The following is a 15,608-nucleotide window of genomic DNA, read 5'->3' as shown; positions in this document are numbered from 1 at the left end:
TGAGCCTCTGCTTCTTCAGGGCTACCCATCACTCACAGAAGTATGCATTTATTTTCTTCCACTTTTTCTTTCCTCAGTGTAGAGCAAATGGGAACGGAACTTTCCACCTCAGCTCCCTTTGGATTTTTTACATTTCTTCCATCTCACTCCTGATCTGCAGCAGCCATTCTCACCTCAGGTTTGGAAAAGTAGGGAAAGGAGATGAAAGCAGGGGAGGAAACAATCATTGTGTGTTTGTGATCAGTCAGGTCCAGAAGCCACTTGACCCAGAGAGATCAGTTCCCCCTACAACAACGGGCGAGCCTGGGAAGTAAATCAAGCAGACGGAATGATTTTTGGCAGAGAGAGAACAGTAGGAGTGGTACAGACCTCTTCCTCCTCAATGCGAGCAGGTTCAATCAGCAGATTATTGGCTTGATCAAACGACACCCCCTGTTAGGACAGGAACCAGCAAAGAGGCATGCGGATTAGTGGAGCATAAACCAAACCCGCCACCACTACCACCACCACCCAACACACAAACGCACACCGCTCCGACAGGTCTGGCCACACAGCACCAGAGCAGACCCCACTCACACCACTCCTGACCACCACCTACCAGCGCGTACCAGCAACAGGGCTGCTCCCGGGGCTTACAACGTGCAGAGTGCCAGCACTCCCTGGCCCAGCGAACTGGGAGCTGCCTCGTCAAGGCCGTATTTTGTCTGTGTTGCCACTCTGAGGCTGTGAGCACCAAGCTCACAAGCTGAACGCTATTAGCTGATTTCACCCCCTCTGACCAAGACATTCAGTGAAGAAGGAAGGATTAAACAACACAGGAGAAAAGCACAAAGGGACCTCTGGTGCCACCCAGCTGCCGCACAGGAATGAAGCGATCCCACATCAAACTGCACTGGTCCCTCCTGTAAAGGGGAGAGCATCTTGCCAGACACCCAGGGATCCTGCTCCCAGATGCAGGAAACCTTAGAATTTCTCTTGAAAACCCACTGTCTTTGCAAAAAACCCTCTAGTTGATTCAGCCTCCTGCACACCCTGTCCTGCCTCCTCCTTCAAGGCATGTATGGAGCACCTCTTGAAACTCCCCTGCACAGGGACACTGCTCCCCACATCACCACTTCTGGAAGATGGCTCAGGAGGCAATCTAACAAAGCTGCCTTCGTGGAGCAGGCACTCAACCCAGCCCCACAAAAAGGAAAAACGTGATTTCCAGGCAGAAGGCTTAGCCAGTAACAAAGGTAACTTTCTGACAGGTACACCAAACCTGTGGTCTCAAGGCCTGCATAGACTTTACAAGCTTTGCTCATGGGTCAGTGCATCCTCAGCTTTGAGTCCTTGACTAAAATAAGCTTTTTGGGTGAGGGCATTTCCCAAGTAGGGCAGGTCTGGGATGAAGGGGATTCAGGATGGCTTCACACATTCTCACAAGTAGCAGCAACTCCTTTTCCTTCTGAAGAACTTCACCAACAGTAAGGAAACTACACGCCTCGTCCCTAGGGAGCAAGGGAAAAGCTGTATCAGCTCAGAGACAGCAAGGCAAGCGTCCACTGAGAGAAAGGCTCCAAAGCAAACTGGGTGCAAGGACAACCTGAACAATCTGAACAACCTGAACTCCAGTGTGGGGTGGAAATGATCCCAACAGTCTGGAGTGTGTGTGCTAACAGCAAGAACAGATTTCACTCCAGCATCTTCCACCAGTTCAGAGACCCACATCTCACGCACGAGATCCGCTGGTGTCAGACCATGATGGAGATTCAGCCATATCCTAATCCTGTCTGCCAAATGCACCTCACAAAATCATCATGCCAGCTTCAGTAGGAACTGATCTGACCTCACGCAGTGTCCCTCATCAGCGTATTCCTATTCCACTGTGAGGATCCTCCTCAAGCAAGACTCTGTGTCCCCCTAACCAAACACGGTGATCCAGCTGAGGAGAGCCAAGACCCCCTATCTCATCAGCCCCCAGGACAACCAGAAAGGTACATCGTGGGCCCACGGCAACGGCCAAACTCCAGAGCACAAGTTCCCCTAAATCCCAACGCACACTTCATCAGACTGCATCTGCGCTGGGGTGGGCACAGCAGGAACCACCGAGGAGGGCATGCTCCTGTCTGCTTTCACTACCTGCTCCTCTCCAGGAAGCACTGTGGCAGAAAGACAAGCGTAAGCAGCCTGAACATAAGCCTGAGATTAGATCCACCCAGGGATAAAGCTCATCCTGTTTTAATTGCGGTACAACAACCAGCAAGCGAGGAGGCGACTGAAAGGAATGGAAGAACCTGTCAGTGAAGGGACAAAAGAGCTGTTCTTGCAGCACAGAACACATCACCACACATCACGGGGAGGGAGCAAGGATCTGGATACAGCGCAAGGAGTCAGACATAAGCAACATGGCACAGCTCTTGGACAATCGTATGAGCCCCAGAATGAACATCAGCTCTCCCACCCTCAGCGTGTCTCTCCTGAAGTGCTGGAGCCTCTTCCCAGTGTTTTCAGTGGTACCACATCAACCTGGTTGGTAGTTCAAAGCTGCAGAAGGGAGGCTTGGCACTCCTCTGACCTGCCCCCCTCCCCACAAGGCCTTACCTTCACCGATGGCTGAGCAGATAAAGCTCCATTCTTTCTGTCATCCTCATCCCACGCTTCCTCCTGATCCTCGGGCTCTGTGTTGTTATTGCAGCCTCCTAACTCCTCTTCCTCTTTGGGGACTCCATCACTGTTCAGCCCCTGCAGGAGTGCCACCACTGCCTCTGGCTTGGGCAGTTTAGTGATCTTAAAGTGTTTCTTATAATGGGGTGTGTCCTTGCGGATAAGCCTCTGTTTCTCCACTGGGAATGGTCGCTCTTCATCTTCATCCTCATCCTCACTCCGTATTAGTGTGTCCTCAGCAAAGTGCACAGTGGGCTGCAATGGCAAAGCCCCAGGAAGGCTGTGAACCTCAGGTAACAGCCACATCTGGAAGCAGTGCAGAAACCTGCTGCCCCCCCCCCACCCCCCAACACAGGCAAAGCCAGCACTGCTGCTTTTGTGCTGAAGAACATGCAGGAACGCACATTAAACTTTCATCATACTTGCCTTTTTCTAGATCAGCTCCTTCACCCAGGCACATCTGTCAGCTCCAGGGACAGAGGCACTCAAGCCTGTAACCCTGATTTTCCCATACTCCCTGTCCAGCTTCCACACCGTCCTTCCCAGTCTCCCACAGACCCAGCTCCCACCAGCTGCCTGAATCTCTGCTTGCTCTTGGCTTCCACAGCCTGAATTTGCCTCCAGTGACACCCGAATCACACTCTAAACATCCATTTACCATTTTTTCTGAAACTTTCAAGTCCTTCCAGTTTTTATGATGACCCTGCTGCAGTTCTGAGACTCCTACCTCATTGTATTCCACTTCCACATCTTCCTCCTCTTGGTCAGCAGCTTCCTTATGCTCCTCTTCAGCTCTGGGCTTTGCCTCCTTCTCCAGCTCCTGCATCTCAGGCACCTGCCCGTTTGGCCAGCTCCTCTCTCCCTCCTCCTCTCCCCTAAAGTCAGCAGAGGCAGTGCTGTTGGAAAGGTGGGAGTCCTCACTGCGATTTGACATGGCGCTCAGCCTCTTTTCCTGGGAAGACAATTGTACAGTCAAGATGGAAACCAGAGCAGCAGACGGAGCAACGCAGTATGACAAGCGTGAGGTGGGGTATGATCCAGTACCAATAGAACCAGCTTTTTCTTCAGGCTGCCTGCTGCTTCCCCTGCCACGCCTGCAGCATCTCACCTAGGTCCACCCCAGTTCCACCATCTGTGTAGGTATTTATTCTTAGAACCACAGGGGCAGCAAGACGCCTCCTCCGAGCACTCCGTTCCCACCATTCTTTACTGGGAATATCAGAGCCTTCTTTTTCTCTCCCTGCGTTATGACAAGAGTGGTACCAATGCACACAACTCCCTTTATGCTGTTCTCTGTCTCCTGGTCACACCTCTTGCTCTAGCTCAGCAGCCCCAGATGACACCACAAAGCAGATTCCAGCCCCTGCAATCCAGGCAATCCATGCTCAGTCCCTTCCAGTCTTTCCCCAAAGTAAGCTCCTTCTGCCCAGCACGCACACCGCCTCCCCACTCCCCAGGTTTGTCACAAGCTCTCTATGGCTATCCATTTCACAGCAAACAGCACTCACCTCTGAGTTAGGGGAATTCAGGTCCGCATCAGGCTTTGTGGCGTACACCTCATTGCGCCGAACCTCAATCACTTTCTTCATAACCTTCAGCTCACTGGGATGAGGGGTTGCTCTGCGCTGTAAGCCCTACCAAAGGAAAGCACTCAGAGCAGGAGATCCAATAGTCAGCACGTGCCACGCCTCAGGGCTGAACCACTTCAAACAACGTGTTTCATCGGAGTGCTGGAGCCCCAGCTGCACGAGACCTAAACGTCCATTCCAGGATCGGATCTGGGACTGGCTATAGCCTGCAGCTGGGCTAAGGAAAGACATGGAGGCAGACAACACTTTCCAGAGCTCTCTCTCAGACATGATCCTGCTCTCATCTGATAGAGGGATTGGGAGGAATTACAGAGATGGAAAGTTTTAAATTGTGCTTCAGGCTTAGTAAATGCAAAACTGCCTACACAGAAACCCCGACAGAAACACATAGGTGGAAACATCTTAATCCCTCCGGTGTTTCTTAGCACGTCTGACAAGACCTTATGCTCCCAGAACTTGTCAAGGCTTAACTAGTTCCACCTCAGCTAAGAGGCAAGAAAAACAGTATTCTAAAATCAGTAACAATTCAAAAACCCTCCACAATATTTCCAAACACCAGCAGCACATCCATGCTGCAAGGACAGATGCAAACACAATTTGTTAGAAGGATTCAGCTCTCAAGAGAACCTCTCTCCACAAGATCAAAAGGGAAAAACATCCTGCAGGAGATTTAAACCAACGGCGTACTCGCTGAAAACTGGCACTTTCATCCTGCCCTTCGCATCTGCAATCACAGCAAAGTGATCCTCCACTGTTTTTGAGGCTGTCTGTCTACAGCGTTTAGCTGCTTTAGTAACAGGATTCTCCAAAGCACGTGCTTGCACCTGGCTCCATGCTTGGAGGGGTGGAGATTGCCGGCCTCCAGCTTGGCTGTGCAGCTCTTCCCTTTGAGGAGGGTCAGCTAAACTCCAGCCCTGACAGTGCTCTGGCTACGGGGGTCTCCAGACTACCCAGGTGCTCCATGGGCAGGCCAGCAGCCACAGCTCAGCTCCCACGGGGCTGCTGTCAGAAGGTAAATCTGCACAAAGGCTCTCAGGGCACTCTCTTTTACACCTGCATGTCTCCTCAGGGCACCGAACGCTGGCCAGACTGCAGAAATACACCACATGCCTGTAGCAGTATTATGGGCTGAAACATGAACACCATAACAGCTCCTCATCTCAGGGAGAAAGTTTAGATTGTGCCTATGTTTTCACAGGGAGCTAACAAGCCTCCTCTTCTTACCCGTCTCTCAGCTCCAGACTCCTCTTCATCATCGACTTTGGGTTCATCCAGGAACTGAATCACACTGACTCTGTTTAAATTGGTGTCCGTCCAGCTCTCATCCACACTGTTCTGCAAAAGATTCTCTGGGGAGAAAGACAACACAGTGGCAGCTACTTTCTGAACGAGCAGGGTTGTAGGCTTGGATGAAAGACAGTTCTCAACACATTAGGGCACTTGTTGTATCTGCCCACAGCATCAAACCACAGAGGCCTCGAGGACAAAGGATGTAGCCTCCGGATCTTGTCAGCTCTTGTATGTCTCCCACCAGATGGGATCTATCGCAGCTCTATAGCAGCCTCCTCAAAAGGAGCTGCATAGTTCAGCTCTAGCACTCCTTACCCAAGAACTACGGAAAAACGTAGGATTAAGGGACAAATGAGAAATAGTGACACAAGACTATCATCCTGACAGGAAGCAAACCTTACAGACGATGAACTACCATCCCTGGAAACATTCCAGGCCAGGTTGGATGAGGCTCTGAGCAACCTGATCTGGCTGGAGATGTCCCTCTCTTTGCAGGTCCCTTCCAACCCAAACTATGCTATGATTCTGTGATTCTACTCAGTCAATCGATCAAGGCAGAAGACTTGCAGACTAGGCTGCAGCTTCTTTACCATCTGGCAGAGAAGCAATTTTTCAGTTTTAGCAATTTCTGCTGTGGAAAGCTGCCACCAGCCATTCAGCAAGTATTACAGTAACGAAGAACGGTCCAACCAAGCAGGGAGGAAGGCTGAAGGCCTGTTCCCTCTAGCACTCTCCAGAGTACCTGGTACTGCAGACAGCGTTTGTAATACAGTCTCTTACCTAGGCTAGGAGAGGGCTGCTGGGGAAGCAAGTAACAAGTGAGAACTTTTTCTCCTGTCTTTTCATCATCCTCTGTTTGGAATTTCAGCATGGGCTGGGACTGATTTTCTGCCAGCCACAGGGCTTTCAGGTTGAGGTTTGTCAAAGCAAACGGCAAGTTCTGCAGCCTGCAAAAGAAAAGAACCGCTGGTTAAACTTACTTGGTAACGAAGGAACTTCTGCTCAGCTCCAGACTGCCTCACCTGCACTGGAGAAGGACAGAGCCAAGCCAGTGCAGGATCCCTCGCTCTTACACACGCTGAAGCAGCTGGCTCGTGCTGCATGTGGCACTGCCACAGCCACAGACTGGACTCCAGTAACTCACCCTCATCAGTTTCTAGCAGAGGACAGCTCCCACCAGCAAAGTGAAAGTGGTGAACTTTGAAGACGGGTTTGAACAGAAAAATTACACTTGCACAAAACAGTATATGGAGAGTGTTCCAAGCAGAAGCCCTAGCCAGCTTCCAACTGCCATAAAAAAATACCAGCCTCAGCTACCAGAACCGCACCTAGAATCTGCAGAGTCTTCCAGAACAGATGACAGATATTTGCACACTGTGGGGTTGTGCACATCATAAACGAGGCTTTGGCACCAATCACTTGAGGACTGATGACACAAAACTACAAAATCTGCAGGAAGGAAGACCCTGGACCAGGGATTTCCCCTGATCACTATTTCACACACAGCAAAACGCCCCCACGCCTCTGGATCAGTTCTACCCTGTACTCAGGTAACACAGAAAGGGCGTAACAGGCAAAGCTTGAGACACACGCGCTCTCTCTCCAAAACCTTAAGCAGTCAGGCTGGGCTTCTCCAAACCGTGGATCCTGGGATCAACACAGATCCAGTGTCTCCCAGGAGGGAGACAGCAGCCTCCCAGGAGGCTGCTCCTTCACAGCAGCCTCCCTCGGAACATCCTACAAGCCTGTTGACCCCCCTGCTGCTGACCTGTTCCCGGCCACATCCAGGACGTGAAGCTCAGTGGTGTTGGCAAGCTCTGGGGGCAGGAGGGCCAGGCGATTGTCTCGCAAGGACAGCACGTTCAGATTGGCACAGCCTCCAATCTCCGCTGGAAGGGATGTCAGCCGGTTCCGATCCACATTCAGGTTCGTCAGCTTGGCCAGCTTGCCAAGGGACTTTGGTAAGGCCTAGGAAGGAGGTAACTCAGTAGTTGCAAAAGACAAGAGCAGCAGAATAAAGGTATAAAGGCAGAAAGCCCTCTATCTGGGGATAAAAAGCTACCTTCTGTCCGAAAAGGCAGACTTTTTATAGTTCTCGCTACAACTTTGGGACAGATTTTCCCTCAGGTTCACAGGCCGTTACAGGCCAACTCTTCACCTCAGCACAGCGCACTCAGAACACCACCAGTAAGATTGCTCTCCTGTTCACCTGTCCGTTCCCAATACTTGTGTTCTATCAACTAAACCACGAGCAGTTGGGAGCAGGGTCATGTTAAATTACACTGCTCCGTGGCCCCTTGCCAGATGCAGTTTTTCATGTAGCCCTGCTTCCAGCAAATTGGACAGGCTTCAGGATTGGCTATCCTAAATCTAGTGTCCTAGCTATCCTAGAGAACTTTTCAGAGGAAAAAAAGTAGTGAGAGAAAGCAGCTTCCACCAGGGTCCTCTCAAGAGCCCATGAGCTACGTGAAACTCTGCATCAAAGCAGCTGGAGTATGCTCAGGAACCCGGCTCAGGGGCCAGAAGATGGGAAAAGATCGCTGGCATGTGGCTACACAGAACAGCACAGCAAAGGCAGGGTGGCTGCTGGCGTACTTACTGTCAGCATGTTCTCTGTCAAGATGAGCTCTGACAGATTTTCACAGTCCCCAATTGACTCTGTCACCTCTGTCAGTCGATTCTGGTCCACCTTGAGGATGGAGAGCTGCTTCAGCTGACCTGGCCAGGGCAACAAGCGAGGTGTGAACTATGCCACAGAGACAATGATGCTGTTCTATCTTCACCTGGCCAAAGTGCCTCCCATCAGGGATTATGTAGCCTAACAACACAGGCACTACCTTTCTTCCCCACCAGGCCCGTTCACAGGTTTCACTCGCGTATGATGCAGATCAAGAACCTGGACTCATCCTGTAGGTTCCGCTCACCAGTATCATCTACTCTTCTGCACGGAACTATTGTGATTATGTCCATCAAGCCTTAATACCTTGTTACACACACTCTCGCCTGAAGACCCCCGCCAGGAGCACCGCCCAAGGCAGGGAAGTCCTGCACTGCTCCCCATCCCAAAATACTCACCAATCCCATCTGGAATGCATTCCAGCAGGTTCTGCGACAGGAGCAAGTCTGTCAGTGCTACGAGCCCACTGACCTCGTTGGGCAACTGCTCCAGCTTGTTCTCCGACACATCCAGACAGACCAAGCGGCGGAGATTGCCCAGCTCCTAGGATCAGAAAGGAGACGCTATGGCTCGATGGAGCAGCTGAGGAACAGAGCAAAGCAGTGAATCAATGGCCCTGAACAGGTACTCACTGGAGGCAGGGCTGAGAGCTGGTTCCGGTCTAACCACAGCTCACGCAGGTTTGGCAGCGCTCCCAGAGTGTCTGGCTGTAACAGAGCAGGACAATAACACATCAGTCCCTCCACAGAGGAGCTAGGATGCACAGATCCTCTAGGATGCTACAAATCACGCCACATCCCTGCAACGCTAGACATCGTTACTGCTTTCACATCTCCTAGAACCATTCACCAAATGGTTTACCAAGCTAACGTGCTGGTGTGCTGCAATACAGCAGCACATATGTTTGGAAACGTCTGGGATGGCATACTGGCTGTAGAAGGTCTCAGCAGGAATCATGGAAGACAACAGCAAGGACTAAGCAGGGTTTTGGAAATTCTGGCCTTATGGAAGAAATTATAGTCTTCCTCCTCTCAGACATGAAAACAAAGATTTGGTTAGCACTGGCCAACTCACCATGACCTAGCAGCACCAGCAGCAGCCAGAACCCGAACAGCATCACTGCCCAAACACCACACGCACTGACCAGCACTGGGGTTCAGAGCTAACGCGCCACTGCAGCGCGGGTCAGACACCTGTTCTCACAAGTAAGCTGCAGCCTTGTGCACAGCAAGCTGCACAGCAAGCTGCACAAACTGCTTTGCTCCCAGTTTAGATGGGCTTCTGCCAAAAAGCACCCCAGAACAGTAAAAGCAGGATTCAGGAACAGCTTAATCCACAGCTGCAAAATTAAAGAGTATCACTGGACATCCCTGAATGCCAAGACAAGCTGCATTTCGAGACTGCGCACTGGCTCTCAGCACACTTACGCTCAGAGCCCTCCACGGAGGTGCCCCAGCCAGGGGGCACACACCCCACGCCTGGCCGATTTCACTGCCAGGAACAACAGGGCATGGCCCTGCACTTTGCAGGAGAGACATCAAATCAGAAAGGAGAAAGACAGAAAGTCGGCGTAGCAGAAGTGAAAGGCAACAGCTGGGGGCAGTGCAACACAGAAGAAAGGGAAGATCCTCAGGCAGCGAAATAGCAAGAGTCAGCATCCCAGAGCAAAAGCGCTTGGAGAGAGCAGAGCAAGTTGTGCACGAGGACAATGGGAAGCAAGACACAAGGATCAACACATGAAGAGAACATTATGCTGGGAACAATGACTAGGCCATGGTGGGTAGATCAGAACCTTCCCAAACAACCTGCGGGTCTATTTCTTTGCATTTCAGATTAAAAACCACTTGTTTCCACAGAGGCACAGGGTTCTGCCCCGACCAACCACCCATACTCCCTCCCCTCCATCCCTCACCTACCAGTACTTCCAGGTCATTGCCACCAAGATCCAACTGTTCTAACTTGACAAGGAAGGAGAGCGAACTGCAAGATATAGGGAGTGGAGAAAGGAAGGGAGAGAAAAAAAAAAAAAAAAAAAAAGAAAGAAAAAGAATGGAAGGTTAGCATCTGGGGCATACATCTCACAAACTGTATTATTTTTAATAACCCCTAAAACAGGCGGGGCAATCTCAACCTTTTTCATAGTCCCTCTGAGCCAAGCAGTTTAGGGGAGCTGGTACCCTTCCCCAGACCAGACCGTCTGCACCAGGGAACTGTGTTTGGCAGCAGTCCCAAAGTGGCCAGCTTCCACTGTCACCAGTTTACCTTCTTCCCCTCCCACCACAAAACACTATTTGAGCAAAAACAGGACAGATGACAAGGCACACCTTAACACTGCTGCCCGTTTCTGTAACAAGGATGGGGACCTGGACACAGACTGACAGATAACAGGAGTCAGCGGAAGACAACACGTATTTGGGGGGCAAGCGGAGCACAGCTGCAGGCAGAGGCAGGAACGACAAATTCAACAGCCTCAGTTTCCCCAAACGGGATGCCCATGCTGCTTAAGAGAAAGGGAAAGACAAGACTGGCACGGTGTCTCAGAAGAGGTCAAGACGCACACACAAGCAGCTCACTAGGCGAGACACTGCGAGAAGCCTGCACGGGAACGAAAGCCTGTCAACACTGGTGGCCCAAGGATGTGCTCCGAGTATCCAAACACGTCACCACCCGGTGATGCAAAAGGCTGCAGCCTGCAACCTCACAAAACCAGGATCCAGTTCTTCTGACATGGCCCAGGTGTTCACATGTCCTCAGCTCGCAGCCCTACTCCATCAGCTCCAACTCCCGCTTCCCCAAACAGGGGCTGCTGTCTCCCCCTTGACACCAGGGCAGAACTGCCATCTCAGTCCTGCCCGCCTCCCCAGACGGGAGGGTCCTCAGGCCTTTTTATTCTCCTCAGAAGGAACTGTCCCGATACAGAAATCACTGCATTTCTCTGGAAACAGCTATACATCTCAACACCATCCAAACTAAGGAAGTTGAGGGCAGCAAATCTGTGAGAAAGCAATAAAAGAGATCCGTCTTGCCTAGGCCGGACTATAAAAGTATGTGGGCTACACAGGAAAAGCAAGTTCCTGTTTATCAACAGGATCATCAAAAGGATTCTGTTGTATGGCAGTCTCTCGTTATGACTGTACGCTTGCTCTTTGACTTCTCGGAAGCGTGAAGCAGCCTTGACTCTCCCTTCGCATCTTCACTGCTTGAATTCCCAAAACAGGGACAAGTGAGCTGCGGAATCCATGCTGATATATGAGGTCTTGCAAAACGCCTCAGTATAGCCCACCTTCCATTATTCCATGAGAAGGCATCAATGAGAGCTACCCTTCCCAAATTATGAGCAAGTTGTGTCCCATCTGCACGGGAGAGATGAGGAGTGATAACCAGCTGCACAAGACAAACTGTTCCAGAACTCAGCCGACAGCAGAAGACAACCAACGAAATTAAATTTTGACAAGTAAAGGTTTTTACAAGCTGGATCTTTTAATGAGCTCAACAACAACAATCAGAAGGACACTGACGCGTTACGCAGTCAAAATTCACAGTATTGAAAGTCCATCTACCTACTGGGCTTGGTAACCTTGAAAACCTGAAAGGATCATCCGTTTCGATAAGTCATTCCCCTCTTTAGCAAGATTGCTTGGACTTGTTAGAGCCATTCTTAGGCACAACTTGCAACCCAGCTTCAGACCTGGGTAGACTACCTGACGGTACTACTGAAATGTCTTTGGCCGTTGACTTTGATCTTATATTTCATCAGACAGATCTGATGAAAATTGCCATGGCTTTCCAGATCTTCTTTCTACTTTTGGAAATCATCCAAAAGTAGAATTTGGGGAAAGATGAAAATAAGCTGGAATTGCACTGCAGAATGAGTATCAAAAGCCTTTTCTTTCAGAGAAAAGCCTCCAAAACTCATAGCATGCTACAAGTATCTCGCTGGATGGCATACAAATCTAACGTGGGGAAACAAGGGAGCACTGGCCATGAGAGCTCTCCCCAGAAACCACATAGGTTTGGTCACAGACTGAATTCCCAGCCTCCAGACACTTGCTGGCTCCTAGACGGTGAAAAGCCATTGGGACCATTCTTCACTGCAGTTTGAAAGCCCAGTTTTGGATGTAGCTATTGCACCTCTTTGTTTATATGGTGTATCACAGCGGTGGTACCTGTCTGTACGAACACAAACACACGGAACGGACAGCAGTGGGTCCCAACACCAGAACCCAAACTTCTCCTGCTTCCCTGTTCTCAGCATGGCCTAGGGAGCTTTGGCTCTCACGTTTTCCCTTGTGGCTATATTCCACCTGGGGCTATCTCAGCTCGTCTTTTAATAATGCCTTGTTGCGACAGGGTGTTACTGCTGAGAACTTCTGCGCAGAAAAGATCCGGTGACTCTGGCATCAGAGACAAGATAATTTGACAAGTTAATTGGAACTATGAGACGAGTTAATTTGAACTATGCTTCCACATTGGGTAATCACCAGAGGTGAAGCCTGGGAGTTGACTAGTGCAGACTCTTTCAGCTCCTTTTCGGAAGTGTCTTCTCCTCTGGGTCCAAGCTGACATATGAATTCTACAAGCAGATACCACTGAAGTCATAGAAAGCCTGTACTTGCAGGTCCCAGAGGAAAATAACCATCAGGAAGAGCACGCACCTGAGTCAAAGCAACACCTCACGCTGAGGAGGTGTGGCCATCATAGAAGCAGCAAGACTAAAGCCCTAACTGCTTAGAGTCTCAAAGCCTTGCTTGAACACTGTATCATCAGATGCGTCCTTTGCCCTCTTTTTAAAATAAAGCAGAGGAGCTGGGGGGGGGAGGGGGGAAATACAGGCAGCCAAACTGAATACTTGCCATGAATAGTACAAGGGCACTGAGAAAAGGTGACAATAGTTGCGTGCTTCACACATTCACTGAGGAGTTTGTGTGGCCCCAAAACACACTGCTGTTCAAAAAGAAGTCAGGTAGCATCCCTTCCAACACATATTCAGGGAAGACTGGGGGAATCATCAGCTGGACGGATAAGCAGGCAGAAAACAAGCTGACAGAGCTAATGTAGGTTAGAAAACTCAACAAACAACTCTCACTGGCTCCAAGCTAGATTAATGTACAGACTCATCGGTTCTCCACTTTCTATCTACCTGATAGCATCAACTGTACCAACAAGATCCTCCACCAGGAATTTATCTCTGCCCCTAACTGAAACATTTAGCAAGACTTACCTCTTCTCCCTTGCTGGCTTATTTTTTGTCTGCTGCAGGAAAGCCAGTTACCTCACCCATTCCCACAAACCGCTCACCCAGAACAACCAGAAGGGATAATCAAGAAAACAGAGATGTCAGAAGCAAAACATATCTTCAGCCATATTCTGCTGCTCTTCAAATCCTGAACTTCACTGTATAGGGAGTTCTTCCTATACCCACATCACTACATTTTTTCTCTCTTTTTCCAAAAGGATCAGTTGTTGGCTCCACCTCTCCAGGAAAATGATTCTCCTCATTTCCAGCAGCTTTCTTGGGCAGCCCAGACTATTCCAAATCAATCCTGACACAGAGGCTGAGTACAGACTCTGAACATCCTTCCCTGCTCTTAGGCCCTGTACCATCTCTCTCTCGTCACCTCATTTCACAGAAATCCAGTGAGGTGCAGCTAATTTATGCAAAGCCTCGTGCCCTCCCAAAAAGAGTGCTAGAGCCTGTACTACAGAAACAGCGAGTCTCTGAGGAATCAGTAAGAATGACCAGGCAGGAGGCTCCTGAAGCCACCAGACAGACACTCACGTGGGGAGAGTCTTTAGCAGGTTCTCACGTAGCTCCAAAGTCACCAGGTTTGCCAAACTGCAAGAGAAAAGGGAGCGAGAAAGCCAGGTTCACTGAATAGGGCTTCAGGGATACAAGGAGATGCTCATATCCCTTCCCTTGGGACCACCCCTCACGACCTGCACGACCGCATACATATGAGTGTGCACACAGGGATGGAGATGACTGGAACACAAAAAACAAAGGGGATCTCAAATGAGTTCTGATGAAGGCGACTGCTTATTGGAAAATCATGGGGAAACAACACTGTGCCCAAAGTCAGGACAAGGAAACGTGGTATCACACACAGGACTATCTGCCCAAAAAGATAAAATCCCTTGTGTGTAGAAAGCCAAATCCCACAGGAGGGGCACTGCACCCCACAGGCAAAGCCCCATGGCTTTACCTCGGCCATTTGCTTGCAGCAAATCATTTCAACATCGTCACATGAGACCACAGTTGTTTTGAAAGGGGCAAATGGGGACTTATAAAATAAGGAAACATAGAGGATTTGAGAAGCCTGGATGCACTCCTTGCCCATGCCACAGCCCACAGAGGAGGAGAAGCAGCTGAGACCAGGAAAGGAACCTTTTTAAAAAGGTTGTCTTTTAACAAGGATAGTGCTTAGAGATGCTCACACAGTACGCTCAGTACAGTGGCAAGCTGTAACTGGGACGGCACGCTCTTTCCCTCCAAGGCCTGCTAGTGTCGCCACCCCAGCAGCATGGTGTACCCACCCCAGCCCTCCTCCCCACTACGAGGAACAGGGGCATACTCACTTCCCAATGTCATTGGGGAGGCTCTGCAGGGACACATCATTCAAGGCCAAATGGCCCAGGCTCCGAAGCTGTGTGAAGCCCTCTGGAAGCCTGTGAAAGCGTGACAGAACAAAATGCCATTAATTCTGTGCACAAAACAAGCCCTAAATTCCTCAGGTAAATCCCACAACATGTGGGATTATCAACGTGTGGAAAGGAGAAGGGCAGGAACCAACTCTGACCCCAGCTCCTGATCCAGGATATACCCCGTTTCCAAGACAACAATATCCCCTTGCCACCAAAGTCACTACATGTCCAAGTGTGGAAACTTGGCTCTGCAGTACTCGAGCACAAATCCCAGACTAAATTATGCCATGTTATCACTCAAACTTGGAAGCGGGCAGGGCTACCGAGTCATCCCAATGTCCATGTAAGGATATTTCTGCAGATGACACTGCAGCGTTCCCCAGGACCTAGTATCATCGTAACAGCTCCAAGGTGCCACAGACCAGGGAAAGACCTGCGAAAAGGAGAAATCCTTTGCTGTTCACAAACAGTTCCTGCAGTCTCCCTGCCCCACTGCCCACAACACACATCTTGCAACTCTGGGCCACAAACCGGCGCTAACAAATAACTTCTAGTGTAGAAATGCTGGTCCTTCCTGCGGTACAGGGGTTCTCACTGACTGAACAGCTTGGCCTGTTCTGGCAGTGTCTGCTACCACAAGAGGGAAGCGAAGGGTTAAATCGATTTAAAGGGCGATCTGGGCAGCACCTGCCCAGGGGCACGAAGGGCAGCAGGCCTCTGGGGTCATGCTGGCATCTACAGGGACCCTGGCAACAACACATCAA

At 50.3% G+C, this 15,608-nt stretch overlaps 1 protein-coding gene across 26 annotated transcripts in view; it reads right to left on the bottom strand.

Moving 5' to 3' along the window:
• SCRIB (scribble planar cell polarity protein) overlaps positions 1-15,608 on the bottom strand; it is a 110,847-nt gene that overhangs the window by 71,119 nt on the left and 24,120 nt on the right. For 25 of the 26 annotated variants that reach the window (XM_086741439.1, XM_086741424.1, XM_086741427.1 and 22 more), the window contains exons 4-16: positions 14,779-14,868; positions 13,982-14,038; positions 10,119-10,182; positions 8,835-8,909; positions 8,601-8,745; positions 8,125-8,243; positions 7,294-7,493; positions 6,306-6,472; positions 5,460-5,584; positions 4,155-4,280; positions 3,374-3,598; positions 2,584-2,901; positions 370-432 (exon numbers count right to left, since the gene is read on the bottom strand). In XM_086741439.1, the coding sequence (XP_086597565.1) occupies positions 370-432; positions 2,584-2,901; positions 3,374-3,598; positions 4,155-4,280; positions 5,460-5,584; positions 6,306-6,472; positions 7,294-7,493; positions 8,125-8,243; positions 8,601-8,745; positions 8,835-8,909; positions 10,119-10,182; positions 13,982-14,038; positions 14,779-14,868 (1,774 nt within the window). The remainder of the gene's footprint in view (positions 1-369; positions 433-2,583; positions 2,902-3,373; positions 3,599-4,154; positions 4,281-5,459; positions 5,585-6,305; positions 6,473-7,293; positions 7,494-8,124; positions 8,244-8,600; positions 8,746-8,834; positions 8,910-10,118; positions 10,183-13,981; positions 14,039-14,778; positions 14,869-15,608) is intronic. The other variant, XM_086741419.1, reaches the window with a different exon arrangement.

This window comes from Chlamydotis macqueenii, chromosome 2 (genome assembly GCF_036417535.1).
Source record: "Chlamydotis macqueenii isolate bChlMac1 chromosome 2, bChlMac1.mat, whole genome shotgun sequence".
NCBI lineage: Eukaryota > Metazoa > Chordata > Aves > Otidiformes > Otididae > Chlamydotis > Chlamydotis macqueenii.
The sequence above is the reverse complement of the archived record's forward strand: the minus strand, read 5'-3'. Positions and strand labels throughout refer to the sequence as shown.